Genomic DNA, 20,495 nt, shown 5'->3' on the forward strand with positions numbered 1-20,495 from the left:
CCAACATTTATATATTTACTGTCAATTCGCTATTCCCTAGCCTGTTCTTTAACACGTAAACTTTGCTTTCTTGACAAATTAAAAACCTTTCTATTTTTTTCCCTTTAGGGTGGATGGAGAAGTAAAGCACTGTGTCATAAACAAAACCCCTACTGGGTATGGATTTGCAGAGCCATATAACTTGTACAGCTCTCTTAAAGAACTGGTGCTACATTACCAACACACATCACTCGTGCAGCACAATGACTCTCTCAATGTCACATTAGCCTATCCAGTATATACACAGCAGAGGCGATGAAGACCTTAATACTCAGTTTTAAAACAAAAAAATTAACAACACTGAGGCCTCTGGAGAGAGATGGTTCCTTTCAGCCTGATTTGTGAATTTCAGCTGCAGTATCAAAGTTGTCTGTCTTCAGATGGGACTAGAGCTTTCTTGACAACTGCAGTGGGAGAGATCACAGTATTAAGCTGTGAATGTATGTTTCTAATCTAAAGTGCTTTTTTATTGAGAAAAGAAAAACACAAGAGAGGGAAATGCTATACCTATCTCCCTGCAGGAACACAGAGGCCTTTAACCATGGTGCTTGTTTACGATCTCTTTGAAGCTTTACCAGCTAGAATGTGGGATTCTGCAGACCCCAGGGGCAACAGGTCTGTGTAATTCTGTTTATGGAATTTCTCGGTCATGGCGAGGTTCAGATTTGGTGTTGCTGTACTCAGTGGATCCAGGCACAGAGCATTGTGGATTTTCGTTTCCTGATGAATGATATGTAGCAGAATGGCACTTTCACTTATAAGGGACACTTTAAAAAGACTTCGGTTACAGTATGTTGTTCAGAGGAAATGATGTAATAGCAAAGTGCCAGGAAGTGTTTTGTTTAGACGTTTAAAATCTCGTGTTAAGAACATATTTAAGACTGAAGAGAATGGGACTTTCAATGGCATATGGTATATAAAAATGTACATAGTGGATGACTAACTATCATCAATGGAAACTATCAATACCAAACTGCTTCTAGTTTCTCTTTTCTGTTTGCTGAAAGCTGAATCCTTAGACAGTGCTATGCAATACTGAATTTTCTTTTGGTTGTATTTCTTTTTCAAGTATACCTACAGGATAAGCTTTTTTTCCTGTTTTTTTGTTGCCTGAAAAATGTTTTTCCTGAGTATTATTTTTTGTTAATATTCATTTTGTTGTTCGGGTTTTGTTTTGTTTTGTTTTGTTTTTAAGAAATGTACAGGATGCCAGTAAAAATTGGCTTCAGAATTAAAACTATGAATAGTTTACAGGTTTCCTTGTATAGAAGGTTAAAAAGTTCCTTTCTCCCCCCCCCCCGGACTAAATATTTTGTTGGGCCGTGCCTGATAAGCTTCAAAGCTGCTTTATTCAATAAAAATATATGAGCATTACAAAGTATCACTGAGTCTAAAAATATTGTTTCAAGGATATCTTTAGAATATGGTACCATGCTGTATTTGCTTCTTGGCGCATTTTGAACATCTGTCCCGATTGTCTTTGTATTTGGAAGGGGAAAAAATGTACACCCCCTCCTGAGCATTACTGCAGAAGAACAAATGAAACCCTGGATACTAGAGCAGTCCGTTTGGATTTCAAGCTCCATCCACATAGTAAATCCATCGTAAAAAGCAAATCCAGCATCTTGACCTACCATAGTAGACTTTTTGTCAGCATGCCAAGCTACCTTTCATTTCATATGAGGGAAGAAGTTTCTCTAAAATGTGTTTGTTTTTTGTATTACTAGAAAAAGACTCCCAAGTTTGTTCTGAACAATAGGGTACAAGACAGGGTTAATTCAGATGAGAAACCCTTGGTTTTTTAACATTAGGATTTCCATAACAAACTTTTGATGTTTTTCACAAACTTATTTGCTGAAAGGTAATGTCATCTAAAAGAATAAATTTTAGGTACCAGAGAGTTACAGGATTTCTGTTAGTTAAAGAAACAAAGGATGTCAGTGTCCCACTTACCAAAATTGTAAAGGGTTATTCACTGTGGGTTTCTGACATGGTTATCCACTCACAACATTGGAAAAATTCATGCTGCTGCTTCACGTTTTACAGATTAATAGGGTAGTGATGTCTGAGAGGACTCTTGAAGATTTTTAGTCCAGGTGAAGATATGAATTTGTTTTTCCTTTGACCTACAAGTGGAACACCTTTTATTGTTAAAGGGAGTTAGTCGCATGCACAATGGAAGGAATAAATCCCATTGAATTCTCTGATTATTGCCACCTTTCAAAAATGTACATCTCTTAAAAGGAAGTATTAAGTACTTATTTAGAAATCTGTACCTTTTAGAAATACTGTTAGGCAATTAGTTTGTCACCTGTGGTTTATTTCTACATTACCTCTTCATTTCTGATGCTGTGAGATTTTTGTTTTTATTTTGGTTTTGGTTTTTTAGCCTGTTGACTTTGCTTTTCTGTGGAATGTATTTTATCTTACCAGAACCTAATCTTTCACATATCAGGGAGCAAAGCTCAACCATCATTAATGTCTCAGGACAATTACAATTTCAAAATCAAACTGAACTTTTTTCCAGTTATACAAGCCTACAGTTCATCTCTCCTTCCCAGGCAGACTTCTCAGAGACCATCTGAATTTGTTTTTTCTAATGCCTTTCCTTGACTTTACCATTTATTCTGCTTGTAATGTCATTCAACAGAGCTTGAAATTCAAATCCATCCAGTTTTCAGCAATTAAGCAACCTTCGTGGTATGTCAACATATCCTTCTAAGGATAAAACAAAAATTAAAAATATTAAAGATGTTGGAGGAAAAGTATTACATTTATTTTCTTTAGGCAAAATGTATATAGCCTGGATTGATGTGTCACTTAAAACTTTTCAGCAAAGGATGTAGTAGACAGACATTTGGGACCTGACTTTCCTCTCACGTCCACAGAAGTCAGTGGGCCCAGTTCTCAGCTGGGATACATTGGGTTGCTCCATTGCTTTAAGTGGTGCTAGGCCGATTTACACCACCTGAGGATCTGTGCTTACAGTGGAGAAAAACTAGTATATGTGAGAATCAGGCCCCTGACTTCTCTTGCACAAACAAGGACAAACAAGCACAAAGCTGAGAAGATTTTTTCATTAAGGCATCTTAAGTTGAAATTTAGCCTGGACAAGGTCCATGCACTACTTAAGGGTCATTTAAACCCTCAAAATAGGGCTTTAGTTGGTTTGATGTGGTGCCTAGGCCATGTGTGGGCTCTCTGCAAAGTGAGTTGTACAGTCCTGCAGCTTTGCCAAACACCTTTTTTGATTGCTGAGTTTTATGCCCTTTATATATTGTATGATCCACTCACTTTGGTTGAACTAAACCAGCTTTACTATACCTGGAAACTCAAACTTCATATGAAACAAAGGTATGTTGATATAACTGAAGAAACATGGTCCTTCTAATGTCATTTCAGCGGTAATTTTTCCATCTAATATGATTAAAGTTTTTGAATACTTAAATCTCTGAGCTGCCGCAGTACTTTTTACAAGGCTGCTGAAAGGTAGATGTACATGTGACCACAAGAAAAGTGAGAGAAAGCAAATTATTGTTTCTTTAAACTGAAGCTTGGATTTGGGGACCGGAGGGGGGGGGTGTGTGTGAATGGATCATAATCTAGGTGCATCTTACACCAAACACAGTCCTTTTGCTCAATCAAAACACATGCTGTCACTCATTTCTTTGTTTAAAAACAAACACACACCCCTTTTTTGGTGAAAGTTGTTTCCAAATAAAGTGAGAAGATTGTGTAGTTCTGTTTTTAAAAACAACTCATCTGGATGGTTCACTTATCTATCAAAAAATCTGTAAAGCCAAATCTTCTGTTTAATGCCAGCTGTTCTGTAGAAAAGGAGTGGCTTTGTCTTGTAATTGGCAATGAACTATAATGCTTGGGAAATCCTTCTGATGCTTCTAATTGGGAAAACTTCTGCCGGTTATAACACAGTGCTTTTGCTATGCATGGTATTCAGTTGGGAAAGTGAGTCCTGATATTATTTTTTCTTCAGGGTCACTTTAGAAATGGGCAGCTCAACGCACAATGCCTCCCATGGGACAAGGTTCCAAAATGCAACATTCTGTACAAAAAAGAAAATGAAATATTACTATCATAGAAGGCTAAACTGGACTGGTCTGTGAGCTGATAGTTACATTGCACTTGTCCCTATGAGACTGCATTAGCTGCCCAAGATGCTGCTATTTTTTGTATTCTTGTTTTAAAAAAATAAAACTCTGTTCTGTTAAATGTCTTTAAAACATTAAAATTACTTTGTTTAAAAAAATGGTCTTGGAGGAGATGGAAGGTAGGATGGGTTGTAAATTGCCTTTACAAGGCAATAATAAAAATGTGCCTCCTTGAAATTTTGTTCAAGCTATAGATTTGATGGAGCTGTGTCTTGTTTTTAAGTTGCTTTAAAAATTGTACTAGGTCTTCAAACAGAATAAAGATTGTTTTGAAACTGCATTTTACTTGTTGAGGCCTCACTAAGGACTTTTTGAGAAGTTACTTCAACAGGTTACATCACTGACTCCTACAGTGTGCTTGTTCCCCACTTTGTAGAGGAGAATTGAAGGTGCATATTGGTGAAGGGAGCTAGTTAGCTTATGATTTATACTCATTCTTAATTATTCGTTTAACTTAGTGAAGTGACAGTAGCCACTGAAGAGCTCTGAAGTAGTCTCGTGCATATAATGACACCAAGAATGGTAGTTTTCTTAGATCAGTGACACTGCAAAATCAATGTAATGTTATAAGCCTGTTCCCTATAACTTCAGACTCTAGGTGTAATCCTGGCTCCACGGACGTCAATGAGGGTTTTTCCATTGACTTCCGTGGGGCCAGTATTTCATCCCTGTATCCAAATTTAACCTAGCAGCATGAACACAATCTACAAAAAACAATGAGAAAAAAAGAAGAAAAAAAGTCATTCTCAATGTTATTTTCTTCCAGACTTTGCTAGTGGGAAATGTCTAATTGTCCCCACTTTTTAAAGAGGGTGGACTTGGGAAAAACAATCAAGATTTCCCTTTCCATATCCCCTAATAAAAGAACAAATCCAGACGTCTGAAGGCTTATAACCTTATCTGGGCAGGGCAGGCACCAGTTCTATACATAGCAAATGTTCCATTTTAGAATTTGCACAAATAGTGCAAATTATAAGTGCATACTGGGGCCTCCAGAAATCACAGCATGCAAATAATAATAGTTCTTAATGTTTTCACAGCCCTAGTAGAGCTCCCATTGCTGGACACTCACCAGGGTCCCATGGTTTGGGTCCCATGATCTCATAACCTTCCCTGAGTCCTGGAGCCTACCCAAACCATCTCTGTGGCCTCTCTGGAATACTGCCTGGGCATAGACACTGACTGTTATTCCTCTGCAGAAGTCATACCTCGCAATCCAGTTACACATGGCATCTGGGTGACCTGTGGTGATCCCCCAAAACACTCCAATAGCTTAAGCAGAGCTCCAACCTTGTGGGCACTCTGGTTTACAGTTTCTCTCACCAGAGACACGGGATAGTTGAAACACATAACACACAGGCTATGTAAAGGGTTTCTAATACACTCTACGTTAGCCCAAGTGATATACAGATCTAGACAAAACAATAAAACACCTGTATGTCATTCCCTGCCCCAATTCCCTCTCCACTTTTGAAGGTTGTTTGGGATTTGGTCAGAGTCCTATAGAGTATTCAGGATCCCACATCCTGCACATTGTTTCTCCACTGAATCCGGGAGTTTCTGTCTCACTGTCCTACTTCCTCAGCTGATCTTACCATCAAAAAGGAGAAAAGGGTTCTCCTCTATTCTTCTCCCTTGCCCCAAGCCTCCTTATTCTTTTTAAACGTCTGCTTTGTCATCTCTTTCCCTTTATTCTCCTGCTGGGGGGGGTTCTTTGAAGTAGTCAGTGATGCAGCAATATCATCAAATCAACCAGAATTCAGAAGCTGTATCTAGATAGATTCCCCAAATCATCGCAAACATCTTATTTAAAATATTTACTATGGGCTACTATTAAGTTTTTATTCCTCTCAATATCAAGTCTGGTTGGGTTTTTAAACTGGATTACACACACTGCAGTTCCCTTCTGCTAAACCTGAAAACATAGCACACTTGTCTCTTCTACCAGAACACGTTAACACAACCGTCTCTTCTAAACAATGAATTTCCACAAGATCCAACTTCAAGATGTAAACTTATATGGTGTTACGTTGAGCCACGGAATATTTTATTGTCCGCTATTGGAATGATTTTGGTTAAGCGTATTTCTGGACTATGTAGATGCGGTCCTTGGCGGACAATGGAAATTTGCAAAAATGTTGCTGTTCCATTTTGAATGGAATGCCAACCGTACCTCCCCCACAAAATACGTCTAATGTGTGCAAAATAAGGTTCTTGAACAAGTCCTCCATGCTAGTCCCTTTGCCTGAGTTTATGAACCCAGAAAAGAGAGAAATGGTAAACCCTTCATTTGTTGCCGCCTTCAGATTAAAAGATACACACAGTGTGATTTCGGGAAGTTGCACGTGCTTAATAAAGCATCCTGAAGGATGATACTGTGGGACTAGTCCCTCCTCCTTAACGCTTCTTCCTGTCCATTTTTCCTTCCCTAAAGCTAACCTGCATATGCCCATGGGTCAAACACTGATGCAATAAAGTGAATTTTCTTTCCTATACAGTAGAACCCCTATATAGGAACTAATTGGAAATTGAGGACTTTATAAAATCAAAAAGTTCATAAAATTGAACAGCTCAGAATTATAGTAGATAGGTGCATCCATTAATTAATTGTTCAGTGGAGATGTACAAAATGAATGGTAACAAAGGTCTACAATCTGCCTGATTTTTCTTTGCGAGAACTGCATCTTTTCTTTGCTATCACATCTCTCTTTTCAAACCTGTACAACTGCCTGAACAGTGGTTGAAGGATTGAAGTCACGTGCAGTGGAAGAAAGATGACTTTGGTGGCAGGAAAATGGCTCATATAACTAGTCTTCATAAGATCGATGTTCATAAAACCAGGGGACTACAGTACGTTGCTCTAAGTCCATAAATCAGAGACCCAGTAACTCAAGTGCCAACATTAATCAACTGGGCATTAAGCAGCAATGCCACTGGTAGGCATAGTGCAATTTATGCCAACTGAGCAAGGTGCAGATAAACGGCAACACTCCACACAAAACAACTGGAGCCAAAGGACCAAAGAACAGGTAGAGACTACATGAGAAAGCATGGGGGGAGGGTTTACTGCATGTGCACAACAGCAAAGTTAGACCTCAACCACCCTTCCTTTTCCTGAAACACATTTAAAGTACAGTAATCACTAGTCAGTCTGACCTGTGACTTGCAGTCAGCCAGCCAGCCACTGGACTGAAGGTAAGTATGACTCATCGTCATGCTGCTGCCAATTGGGGCTGTGAAATCAATGGCTAGGAAGCAATAAAAGATAGCAGCAGTGGCAGCTTGTGTTTTATGCTATTACTCTACTTTTTGAGTGGTTTTAAACACTTGTCAAGACCCAGTTTGGTGGAATGAGCCCCCCCGCCCCAGCATCCTCCTTGCCAATTAGAAGAGTCCTCTCCTCCGAGTCGAGCAGCAGCTTCATTCTCTTTGTGGCTAGTCTGCACCCTTCCTTCCAGCTCCCTGATTGTTTGGTTCTTCGAATCACAGTGGGTAAATTAAACCTGTTTTGGGGCCCACAACCCAAGCTGCCTGATTCTAAACTGACCAACCCTGAGGAAACTCTATGACAGCCCCTACTTATGGGCCCTGCCATACAACTGCAGCTGCCTGATAAGTGCCTCAGCTGGAGACACGGCTTTACTTTGGCTCTTCTGCCCTGGATCCTCTACTTTGTAAGGATGAGGAATGCTTTTGGTATTTCAGGGGTTCCCTTTAAAGGATTCATAGATGTTCAGGCTAGAAGAAACCATTATGATAGTATAGAACAGCATGCTAGTACATCCTCAGGATGATGTACTACTCCAAAACTGTACATTTAAAGCCCTCCAAGTGCTTTACCGAACAGAGGGAATTAAAGTCTCTGAGGCTGGACGCCTTGCCGAAGGCCAGAGGGGATGTAAGTGCCACAGCCAGGACTAGAACCCACTGGCCTGACTCTCAGTACTCTGCTGTAGCCACCAGCCCATCCAAATATGAGGCTTATTTAGAATCTAAGCTACTAGAAAAGGAAATCAGTAAATACAGGAAGGTGCTGTCAGATTCTCTGGCTAAAAGTAGGACAATAAATGTTCGTCCATTCCCTATGGTCAAGGAGAGTGGGCTTAAACATGGCCCCAATCAGCCTTTAATCACACCAGAGACACAAGGCCTGTATTAATGATATTGACACAACAAAAAAAGTTCATTAATTGAGGCCCGATGGGGATAAAATTCTTGTACAGAACAGTCCTGAGTCTTGATCTTTCAAAGGACCTATGCCCTCAGAAACGTGGAGTGCCAAAAATAGAAGCTGTGCAGGGGCACTTCTGACTGTAGGTAAACAGCTGTACTGATTGATCAGCCACTATTCAAACTTTGGATGATCTTTATGGAGACTAGCACTTTACTCTCCGACTGGGTACTGATGTCATCAACCCGCTGATCAGAAAGGTACTGAAGTTTCCTCGAAAAATTAGGAATATTAACCATGCACGTGCCCAGCCATGGCTATTGCCAGAACAATATTATGAGAACCTTCCACTTCTTACCACTCATTCCTTATATTTTGGCAAGATGACATTTGTCCTATTATTAGATGAAATTTAGGCCACTAATTTAAGCACATGCAAATAGTTACAGAAGGAAGACCTGATGGCTAACGCACAGCAGCACACTAAAACCTCCCACGTTTAGTCATTTGAACACATAGTAACTGGCTAGTGACAATAACACTGGACATAAATTCAGCTAATTAAAATGATAGGTTTAATTAGAATATGTATCTTTTCCGAGTCATTAATTTTAGTCTGAAGCTGCAGGATCATGGAAAAAAACAGGTAATATGTTTAGAACTGGCAAAATGCTTATTGTTTTATCCTTTGAAATGTAAAAAAACTGGCATCCCCATCTCCCCCCAAGGCAAACCCGTCAAAACCCCAACCCCCAACCACAAGGCAACTCTGCCACTCCCCTACTTCAAGAGCCACTTATCATACCTAGAGAGAGAACGCACGCAGATAAGATTGCTAACACCAAAGGTCTCCTCACTCTCACATGACTCAAACCGTCTTTCACACACAACACTGTGCACTTGGGAGTTGGTGAGCAGACAGCTGCTGTATTTTCAGTGATTTTCATCTCTTATCACTTAAGCTGTGGACGTGGGAACTCTGCAGCATCTTTTGCTGGACACAGAAACTTTTCACATGAGATATCCCAGTGTATTGTGACGATAATGAACATCTTTAGACCCCCCTGGAACTCGACCATGAACTCTGCTCCTCTCAGCCTCTGTTTGACTCTGCTCTTTGACTCTGACAGCCCTTGTCAGGATCCTGACAGTTTGCCTAGCCTACGGTGAAGGCCTACCTTGGGGGACCAGGCAGGCAGTGGGCCACTCCCTGCCCAGCATGCCCCAGAGGGTACTGGAGATAAGTGAATGAACTGCCTGCTCCCAGGAAGAGTTTCCCACTCTTCGAGCCCAACTATTGCAACTCACAACAAAGAACTAGGCTCTTCACTGGCAATCCGTGATGAAAATATGGGACTGCAGGCCTGACTGGCACAGCATGTGGCAGATAACCTGATGCTGTGAGAGCAGGTAGCCCAGCTGCAGGATGAGAACGCTACATATGGGCACACACTGCAGCTGCCTATCTGGATCAAGGCCCCCAGACCACCTCCAAGAAGATTTTAACAGGTACCGCCAAAAATTCAGGGGTAGTTATTAACCAATGCCCCCTACTGTTTCTGCTTCACCCCCTGGTCCTACCCCACTGACCAAGCAAAAGTAGTACTCTGTATTAGCCTCACCTGGCTCTGTCTGACTGGGATGGCTTCCTCTAGGCATTTTTGAGCCATATTTGATGATTCCCCACCACCACCCCATGCCCATTCAGCAGAGACATCCCTGAGCAAACTCTAGCCAGGCAGGAACCATCCTCCTCCTAAGCTGCCCACTTTCAGCAACTAGTCTCTGACACTGGTTGGAACGGAGCAGCCCTACTCAACAAGTTCTGGTGGGTACTACACAAGGAGATTAAGGATGAGCTAACTCATGTGGAGGCTCCAACCAACCTAGATGCCTTGGTTGACCTTGTCCTATACATTGACAATAAGCTCCATGAGTGATGTGAGGAGAGGAGTGGGTCCAGGGCACCCCCAATTGGTGCCCTTTGGTTCTCATCTCTGACCTGGACCTTGAACCAATGCATCTGAATACTACCAGCCGCCTGGTGAAAAAGAGCAATGTTGTTGCCACAGACTGTGTTTCTATTGTGGAGGATCTGGCCACACTCTCACCAACTGCCCATCATGAGCTCCAGCATGACTCAGTTCAGGAAAAACGAAACTCAGGCCTGGTAGAGTGGGTTGGCCTGATAGGGTTGCCAACCCTTCAGGATTGTCCTGGAGTCTCCATGAATTGAAGATTCATTTTTAATTAAAGATTATGTCATGTGATGAAACCTCTAGGAATATGTCCAACCAAAATTGGCAACCCGATGGCCTGAAGATAACACCCCTTCAACTCCTCACCTTCTAGCTATCAAAGTAGCCTTCAAAGAGTGGCACCACTGGTACCACTATTTACAGGGTGCTTGATACCCAATACGGGTTTACCTAGATCCTAAAAATGTAATGTCTCCACTGAGCCAGAGGCAACTGTGCTCGGCCCTGTTCTTCACAGGCTTCAATTTCACCATCACATACCCCGCAGGGGCCCGGAAGAAGACTACCAGTGCCTTGTCCTGAAAAGGGGAATACCTCACCAGCCAATACGTGCTGAGTCCCCAGGCATTCTTATGCCCTGGAACTTCCTGGATGCTACGATTACCCAAGACCCCGTGTCACTGATCTGCTCAGCTGCAGGGAAGGAACCGCTTCCCAAGGAACTTGAGGCAGCAAGCCAGAGGCAACACCAGATTCAGGATGGCTTTCTTCATGTCAAGGGTTGCTTGTATGTTCTGCCAGGACTCCTTCAATTAAAGGTACTATGGCGCTGTTGTGACTCACCATTCGTAGGACATCTGGGTCACCTCAAGACCCTCTGTGTGACCATCTGCTCCTGCTGGTGGCCCTGAATGAGCACAACAATCCAATTGTATGTTGATTCCTGTGGGACATGCGCCTGCACCAAGATGCTGGAATAAAAAACCCTTAGCACCCTAACGCCTTCTGAGAGCCCATTTGGACCCCTGGTCAGCCATTACCCAGCACTTCATAGTCAAGCTCCTTGTGTCTAACAGGTACACTGTAGTCTTCACTGTGGTCAATCAATTGACAAAAATGGTCCACTTTGTCCACAGTGTGCACCTACCCTCCTCGAAAGAAATGGATCAGCCCCTGGTGACTCATGTAATTTGTTTCCATGGACTCCAGAAGCGAGTACAACTGATTGGGGTCTGCAGTTTGTGTTGCAGTCTTGGTGTGAAACCCAATGATTGTTCAGGGTCCATACTTATCCACAAACTGTCAATCCAAATGAGTGAACTGAGTGTTAGAAAATATAGAAAATATTCACATTGCTTCATGAATTTCCATCAGGACACCTGGTCGAGCCTCCTACCCCATGCAGAGTTTGCTTATTACAATGCCAATCATGTCTCCACCAGGCAGAGTCTGTTCTATGCAAACTGTGACTTCCACCTCCGTCTCCACCTGGCTGTACCTATGAACTCCACCAATCCTGCAGCCACCGACCGGGTGCACCAGATCCATGAGATCCAATAAGAACTCAAGGCACACCTGGACACGGCCAAGGAAGATTACAAGATTACAGACTGCCGGCACTGGGAAAGCCTGGGATTCACCACCATTGGGCAAAGTGGGGCTCTCAGTCAAATACCTCTGCATCGACTGGCTGTGTTGTAAACTGGATTACGGATACCTCGGGCCGTATTCCATCTGTCAGATAATCAACACACTGACCTTGAGACTTCAATGACCCAGATCCCTCAAAATCCACCTACTGTTCCACATATCATTGCTAAAATCCTACATTGAGAAACCCTTCACTGCCCCCTCCAATGTGGGTCCAAAGGCATGACAATTATGAAGACCACAAGATGCTGGACTCAAAAATCAAATGCAGGTCCCTCTGGTACCTTGTAGGCGAGGAGGGCTGTGGACCAGGAGAGTGGTCCCGGGAGCCAGTGTTCCAAGTCTATGGTCTTGACCATGGCAAACACAAATCACAGAATGTCCCTCCTCAAGAGGTTTGTCAGGCAGCAGCCTCATGGCTTCTGATTGACTCCCTGCCCTTTATAAATCCAAGGGGTGATCCAGGAAGTGTCTAGTCAGCAGTAGGGATCTTCTGTAGCTGCCACATTCATTTCTGCTCTTGAATGCCTGGCTTTGACCTTGCCTTAATTTGAACCTCATCTCCTGTTCTGACCCCTGAAGCCTGACTCAGACTTGGATCCTTGGTATCAACCCTAGCCTGGAGCTTAACTATGAAATCCTCTGCTACTCTTAGCCTCAGGTTTGACCCTGCTCTGATCCTTAGTCCTGACAGCCCTTATCATGATCCTGACAGCAGTAAACTTTGTGTTCATCACATCTATCAAGATAGGTTTGCATTACAAAGTCCCCCAATATCTTTTGCAGATGTGGGCACACGGAAATAGTGCAGCTCAATCATCTAAGTGTCATATGTTTCAGTGACATGCCTGAAGGGAGTGTTGTTTAGCATTCAAAGTAGGGGATGAGAAATCAGGCCTTCTAAGAGTCTGTGCCTGACTAATACTGAGTTGCTGTGTGATCCTGGACATATCACTTATCAGAGATGGATAAGGCCTACCTATTACCCAGCTAGAGAATGCATAGAGGAACAGTCACATATTTCACTAGCATGGTGTGAGGCTTAATGGTTGTAAAGAACTTATAGATCCTCAGAGGAAAGATATTCTGGAAATGCAAAGAAAGAGAGTTATTATACTGTTTAGTAATGGTTTCTTCTTAATGCCAAATGGAGTTACACCTGCTTACATAAGGTCTGAATTTAATCCAATCCTGTTCATTTGACTTCTACAGATTTCTCCCCCTCTCTTGTTTCGATAAGACAGTAAATTTGGATAACTTCAGGGACATGAGGCGATGGATAGGAAACTAACTTCTCTTAACCCTGTCAAATGTTGTGTGATATCGTTATAATGAAGAATATAGCGTAAGACATGATTAGTTTGTGACATGAAGGTCAGCCCGTTTCATATCAGTGTTTCTTGTAGTTCATTTTTCACTGCTGAAGGAGGTAATGTTTGAAACTTTCAGGACCATATTTTCCTCATTGTTATATCACTGTGACTCCATTAAAGTTAATGGAGATAAATATTGTAAGGGGAGAATTTGCTGCTCTGTTTCTATTCTTGATTCCAAAACAAGCCATGGAATTATCGTGGGCATGTCTGATCAGGGCTTTGAACTGTACATTTTTAGGGGCAGGGATTCTATCATTGTCTGTTGTGTAATGTACATGCACATCTGTGGTGCTCTGTAAGTAGGCTTGGCAGCATTCAATTGTATTTTTATAACTGACAGATAACATCTGTTTCTTTTTAAGCATTTTTATATACATTTTCATAGTTGTGGGATATTATGGTGGGAGGAGATAATGTGGGGAGTTCAACAATTATTTATAACAGTAGACCCTGAGATTTAAAAAGTCACAGCTTTATAACTGCTAAAACACAAATTGTCAACATCACATGTCAAAATAGCCAAAGGAAATAGCCTTAAATCAAACTCTAAGTTCTCAAGCAACATTTTTCTTGCTTTGCGTATCTGTAAATTTCAATTATCATCAATGGAAATATTTTTTGTCTGTTTGTGTATGTGTGCGCAATGAAATCAACTTTTACCAACATTTACTGATTAAAAAGCTAACCCTTCCAAGCCTATCTGTAAGTAATAATACAGCCTCTTGCTAAATCATGTGATCCCGGTTAGCTGAAGAAAGATGACTGAATGAGAAGACAGGCTGCCGAATTTCTCTAGTGACGTCAGTTTGCTACTCACCACATCGAAGTTTCCCTCCTTAGCCAAAGGGAACGTAAGCTGCTTGCTTTTCCAGCTTTTCTTTGTTGTCAAGAGGGTCCATTGCCAGGCATACAGGGTTGGGGGGATAATGAAGATAAAACTATGTTGAAAATCTCTGCAGTCAAACCCCCAATCAGCCTGACTGTTCTCTACCTTAGGCATCCTGACATGTCCCATGCACCCATTACCCAGATAATGCAAGAAGACAGCAGATCCTGGAGCACTACCCACATCCTACAATTACACTGCACTTTGTAGAGCCCTTTGCGGAACTGTTTTTTTTAATCCCGCTCCTGCTATTCTGGCAGTGGGTCCTGCAGTACCCCCGGGATCCCAGTCCTGCTGCAGGTCTTTACTTTGTAGTAGAGAAAACTCTTTAAATTGCATTAGGCAAGGGTGTCACTTTGCAAGAAACCACTAGTAAAATGAAAGCTAAGTCCCCAGTCCTGAAATTAACTGTTGTGCCCATGTAGAGCCCCATTGACTTCAACAGGGTGCTGTGCAGGTAGAGTGAATTGCGGGGTTGGGGTGGTAACTGAAAAAATATATGAAGTTCCTTAGCAAGGCTTGAGACAAACAGGCCAAAGCTATTTTGCAAGCAGCTGTTGCTTATACTGATAAGTGATAGTGTACACAGGAAAAATTTGAACTTTCTGAAGCTCCTTGAAATCTAATAACTTTTGAGTCCCAGGATTCCTTTAATTATTGGTGGCAGATCCTTGGAATGTGTTGTTTGCCATTGTTTTGTGCTAGGCAACATGTAAATTTTGAAATAAAAACAATCCCTAAAGCCTAAAAGAGCGAGTGGGCTTCTCATACTTGAATTTTGATAAAAGAATTTACGATGTTTTTTAAAAAAAATTAAGAGGAATGGCTTTTTTTTTTAAATGGATGTTAAAAGTCAAGTTTTATTATTTGTATTACAGTAGTGCCTAGAGCTACCAGTCTGTTGTGCTAGAAGTTTATATATTATAAGACAACAACAGGTGGATAAACGCAAAAAACTCTTTGCGGGGGCAGGTCATGGAGGGGGAAGTGTTAGAGGAAGGCAGGGTAAACAGAAAAAGAATCCAGATTGGCTTAATAAGTGGAATGCTATATTGTGTTGGTGTTTTAAATGTCCAGAGCTATGTTATTAATAACACCTTAAGTTATTAAAACTGAAAATACTTTAACAATCTAGTTTACTTTCCACTGCTTGCCTGGTACTTTCTATTTTCATAGAAATGTAGGACTGGAAGGGACCACAGTAGGTCATCTAGTCTAGTCTACTGAACTGAGGCAGGACTAAGTATTATCCATACCATCACTGACAAGTTTTTTGTCCAACCTATTATTAAAACTTCCAGTGACAGAGCTTCCACAACTTCCCTAGATAATTTGTTCAGTGCTTAACTAACCTTCTCTGCAATTTAAGACCATTACTTCTTGTCTTGTCCTGTGGGGAAAATCCATAAGAGCATTGTACAAAATCAAACAATATTAAAATACTTATGATCTAAAATCTATATCTATAGAGGACAATTTTCCAGGTGAAGTTTGCAAATAACCAATTTTCCTATAATTTATTTTTCACTCCTTCGGACCTCCCACAACTTCATGAATTCAAAAACAATTTCCCTTTATAAGCCAGGCATCAATATCAGATGTTATATACAGGAAGAAAGAAGACACATCTTGTCAAAGCTAATAGAGTCAAGAGATAGTACAAGTGTATTTCAGATGCCCCTTGCCCTTTTCAGGTTGCCTTGAGAGTTTACTCTTCTCCAGCATGATCACATTCACACTGTATACCCCAGAGTAAAGAACAAATGTATGTCCTCCTGTAATTCTGAAGAACCACATTGGCATTGATGCTCATGCTGAGCTCATTTCAGGATTGCAACTTTAGGAATAATCCAGCACTTTCTGAGCTGGAAACACTGCATTTGAAGTAAGGGGGAGTGTTGCCTGAGTCAGGAGCATGGGTCTGGGCACACAAAGTTAGACCTGGCGTTAAGTTCCCCAGATGAATATGCCCCATAAAAAGTTTTAAATTTCTTCCACCACTTCTTTTTAAATTACTTTGTCTCTTAAAGTGGCTGAACATTAATGAAGAAAACTGATGACCCCAGAGCCTTCTAATCCTAAGAAATGCAGGGCACTTAAACAAAGGAGTGATTAAGCTACATGTGCAAAATAGGCAATCACAGGCCTGTTCAGCAGCACAGTGCATCTATGCACTCGTGGCCATTTTAGTTGGAGGGACTTTAAAGTACAGTTCCAGTCTGAAACAGCATGTCTGGATTCCATGTGTATGGTATGCCTACGACTTCCACTTCAGATCCTTCTCAGTTTATTGCCAGCCACACAAATTCAGTTTGGGATCTAAAAGTCAAACTATTCTCTTTGACTCATGCCTCATCATCAGTAACGTTCTGCAGGCCACACTGTGCCTTCTGTTTCCCCTATGCACTAGTGATGGGCAGATTCAGGCTGGGTTTTCAAAGAATGCTAAGGGGGCTAGGCACCAACTCCCATTGCATTTCATTGGGAGTTGAGCACCTAGCTTCCTCAGGCTCCTTTGAAAATTCCAGCCCTAATCTCTGGTTACTAGAAATTGCTGAATCAGCATATCCCTTGGCCATCTACTTTTGGGATTGAACTGGCCATTTGTGGGCTCTCCAGCAGAGGAAAGATTGTAAGTACCTTACAGATTTTTCAACCCTACCAACTCTCCACCAGCTCCCATCTTTCTAGGTTCTAGAGGCTTGAGAAGGTTCTCCTCCACTGAAGGCGATATGAATTGTTGGAATGCATTCCACTTTCCATTTTTGTTCAAGTCTCCCATTTCTACACCTCAACGTACTGTGACAGCTGCTTGAATGGGGTGCAAAGAATGGACACTCCACAAGAGAGGCTGCTACTTTTCTGCTCACATCGCCTCACAAAGACTGAGTGGATTTTTTTTTTAGTTATCTCAGTCATTACACACACTCTGTTAAGGATTTTTTTACAAACTACCATCTTTAATCAGTTTATAGTTATACGTGACTCTGTACATTAGACATTTCTGTAGTCATATATTTGGCATAATATTTGGCATAATCAGTGACTTGTGGTTGCTGACTTCCTACCTTTTTGTAGTAATACACTTCAGCTCTGATCAAGGACACCGGACAATAGAGACGAGATAAACAGAACTGATGTAAAGTTACATATCCTACGGAGGTTGTCATAAATATAAAGGGAAGGCTAACCACCTTTAAATCCCTCCTGGACAGAGGAAAAAACCCTTTCACCTGTAAAGGGTTAAGAAGCTAAAGATAACCTCGCTGGCATCTGACCAAAATGACCAATGAGGAGACAAGATACTTTCAAAGCTGGAGGGGGGAAAAACAAAGGGTTCTCTCAGTCTGTGTGTTTTTCTTTGCCAGGACCAGAGCATGAATGCAGGTTAGAACTCCTGTAAAGGGCTAACCAGCAGTCTAGTTAGATATGCGTTAGATTCTGTTTTGTTTAAATGGCTGATAAATAAGTTGTGCTGAATGGAATGTATATTCCTGTTTTTGTGTCTTTTTGTAACTTAAGGTTTTGCCTAGAGGGATTTTCTGTTTTGAATCTGATTACCCTATAAGATATTTACCATCCTGATGTTACAGAGGTGATTCTTTTACTTTTTCTTCAATTAAAATTCTTCTTTTAAGAACCTGATTACTTTTTTCATTGTTCTTAAGATCCAAGGGTTTGGGTCTGTGTTCACCTATACAAACTGGTGAGGATTTTTATCAAACCTTCCCCAGGAAAGGGGGTGTAGGGTTTGGGAGGATTTGAGGGGGAAAGATGTTTCCAAGCGGGCTCTTTCCCCGTTATATATTTGTTAGACGCTTGGTGGTGTCAGCAATAAAGTCCAGGGGCAAAAGGTAAAATAGTTTGTACCTTGGGGAAGTTTTAACCTGAGCTGGTAAAAATAAGCTTAGGGGGTTTTTCATGCAGGTCCCCACATCTGTACCCTAGAGTTCAGAGTGGGGAAGGAACCTTGACAGAGGTCGTGGATCCCATGATTTTAAGTGACCTATGCAACATCAGCCTCAGGCAGCCGAGTTCAGGCTGTCAGCCTCAGGCCACGCGGTTCAGGCACCCGTGATTTATTGTTTATTGCCCATGACCTGTCTGTGACTTTTACTAAAAATACCCATGACAAAATTTTAGCCTTACCTATTAGTAATCTGGGGATGACAATGTTAGTACCTCTGTTACCCACTGAATGTGCCTCGGGTGGGCCTAGTGATTGCAAAACCTAAGCAGGCTCAGTCTGAGATGTATGCTTACGCTGTTAATAAAAGTGCTGTGATTCTCTTCTCCAACCAACTTGACTCCTTGGCTTTTGACATAACGTTATGGCTAAAGATGTCGTATCTGCATCGGGATTCGTTTTAGGTTAATGTTGAGGTTCAAGGCCTTTGGAAACATTGACTGTCAAAAAGATTTGGGTGCCATGGTGGATAATCAGCTGAATATGAGTTTGCAATGCAACAATGTAGCCAAAAGGGCTAATGTGATCCTTGGAAATCTTGAGTAGGAATAGTGAGGTTATTTTAGCTATGTATTTGGCACTGGTGTGACTGCAGCAGGAATACTGCGTCCAGTTCTGATGTCCACAGTTCAACAAGGATGTTTTTGTTAAATTAGAGAGGTCTCAGGGAAGAGCCACAAGAATGATTAAAGGATTAGAAAACATGCCTTATAGTGATAGATTGAGCTCCTGGAGTCTATCTAGTTCAACACAAAGAAGGTTAAGGGGTGACTTGTTCAGTCTATAAGCACCTACATGGTGAACAAATATTTGATAAGGGGTGCTTCAGTCTAGTAGGCAAAGATATATAATATGATCCAATGGCTAGAAGTTGAAGCTGGACAAACAGACTGGAAATAAGGTGTAATTTTTTTAACAGTGAGTGTAATTAATCACGGGAACAATTTCTCAAGGGCTGTGTGGGATTCTCCGTCATTGGAAATGTTTAAATCAAAATTGGATGTCTTTCTAAAAGATCTGCTCTGGTTCAAAGGAATTATTTTGGGGAACGTCTGTGGCATGTCCTATACAGGAGATCAGACTAGATTATTTCAATGGTCTCTTCTGGCCCTGGCATCTCCGAATTTAATTTAATTTAATTAGGGCTCAGTTTTGAGTTCAGGTTTGAAGTCTAAGGTATCATAAACTTGTGAGTTTCTCTCATGAGATTTTGACATAAGATGGCTGCATCCAACCCAGAACAGGAAAATAAGCCCTTCCGGACTGGAATCTAACTCAGAACCCAAACTAGAAGGGACTACTCATACTTGGAGCTTTGAATCTTGACCCAACCAAAATTCAAGGGTCTGGTTTTGGCTTATATTTACCAAAAAGTAGCAGCTGAATATCTAGAGCTCTTGGATCAGAAATAAAAAGCAGGTGTATTCAGTGGTAACAAACAGGCCACTGAATGCATGGTACTCTTATATGGCCCTTCTCTCTACTACCTGAGCATCTCACAACCCTTAATGGATGATTTAGTTGGGGTTGGTCCTGCTTTGAGCAGGGGGTTGGACTAGATGACCTCCTGAGGTCCCTTCCAACCCTGATATTCTATGGATTCTATGATTTATCCTCCAAACAACCCTGTGAGATAGGGCAGTGCTATTATCTCATTGTACAAATGGGGAACTGAGGCACAGAGAGCTTAAGTGACTTGCCCAAGGTCACATGGAAAGTTTGTACGAGAGCAGGCATTTGAAACTAGATTTCACAAGTCCCAGGCTCTGGACCATTCTGCCTTTCTCAGTGGCTCCAGGAATCGTGGATTTTGTGGTGTGGAACCCTGATTGTGGTAAACTGATTTAAAGATGCCAGATCTGAAAACAAAGGTCCTTAATGATGTTAGCTGGAGAACAGTACTCCAAATGCCAGACTCCTGTGGTCCCATCATATATGCTTTGGTATGAACACATGCTCTGGAAATGGATTAATATGCATTATAAGTGGGGTGGGGGGCTGAGAGAGAGACAGGAATTTCTCTGGGATTACTGCATCCACCTAAATCCCTGTACTACAATCTAATAAAAATTTTCAGTCCCTATAGTCAGGGCTGGATGTCAGCCAGGTTTCGAAAGGTTTTTATTATTGTTAAATTAAAGTGATTTATCTACCTGTCTACTTGCTGGGTAAATATATTTACAGTTGGTTTCTGGTTTTTTGCTTGGCATTTGTAATTTTAAATTCGTAAGTAATAGAAACCACCGATTTTCCTTCTA

The 20,495-nt window shown here is 41.5% G+C and overlaps 1 protein-coding gene across 4 annotated transcripts in view; it reads left to right on the forward strand.

Annotated features, from left to right (window-relative positions):
* PIK3R1 (phosphoinositide-3-kinase regulatory subunit 1) overlaps positions 1–4,488 on the forward strand; it is a 78,519-nt gene extending 74,031 nt beyond the window's left edge. For all 4 annotated transcript variants that reach the window (XM_073344109.1, XM_073344110.1, XM_073344111.1 and 1 more), the window contains one exon: positions 109–4,488. In XM_073344109.1, the coding sequence (XP_073200210.1) occupies positions 109–298 (190 nt within the window). In that variant the 3' untranslated portion in view covers positions 299–4,488. The remainder of the gene's footprint in view (positions 1–108) is intronic.
* Positions 4,489–20,495: the final 16,007 nt, after the last annotated feature.

Source organism: Lepidochelys kempii, chromosome 5, assembly GCF_965140265.1.
Source record: "Lepidochelys kempii isolate rLepKem1 chromosome 5, rLepKem1.hap2, whole genome shotgun sequence".
NCBI classification, from domain to species: Eukaryota; Metazoa; Chordata; order Testudines; family Cheloniidae; genus Lepidochelys; species Lepidochelys kempii.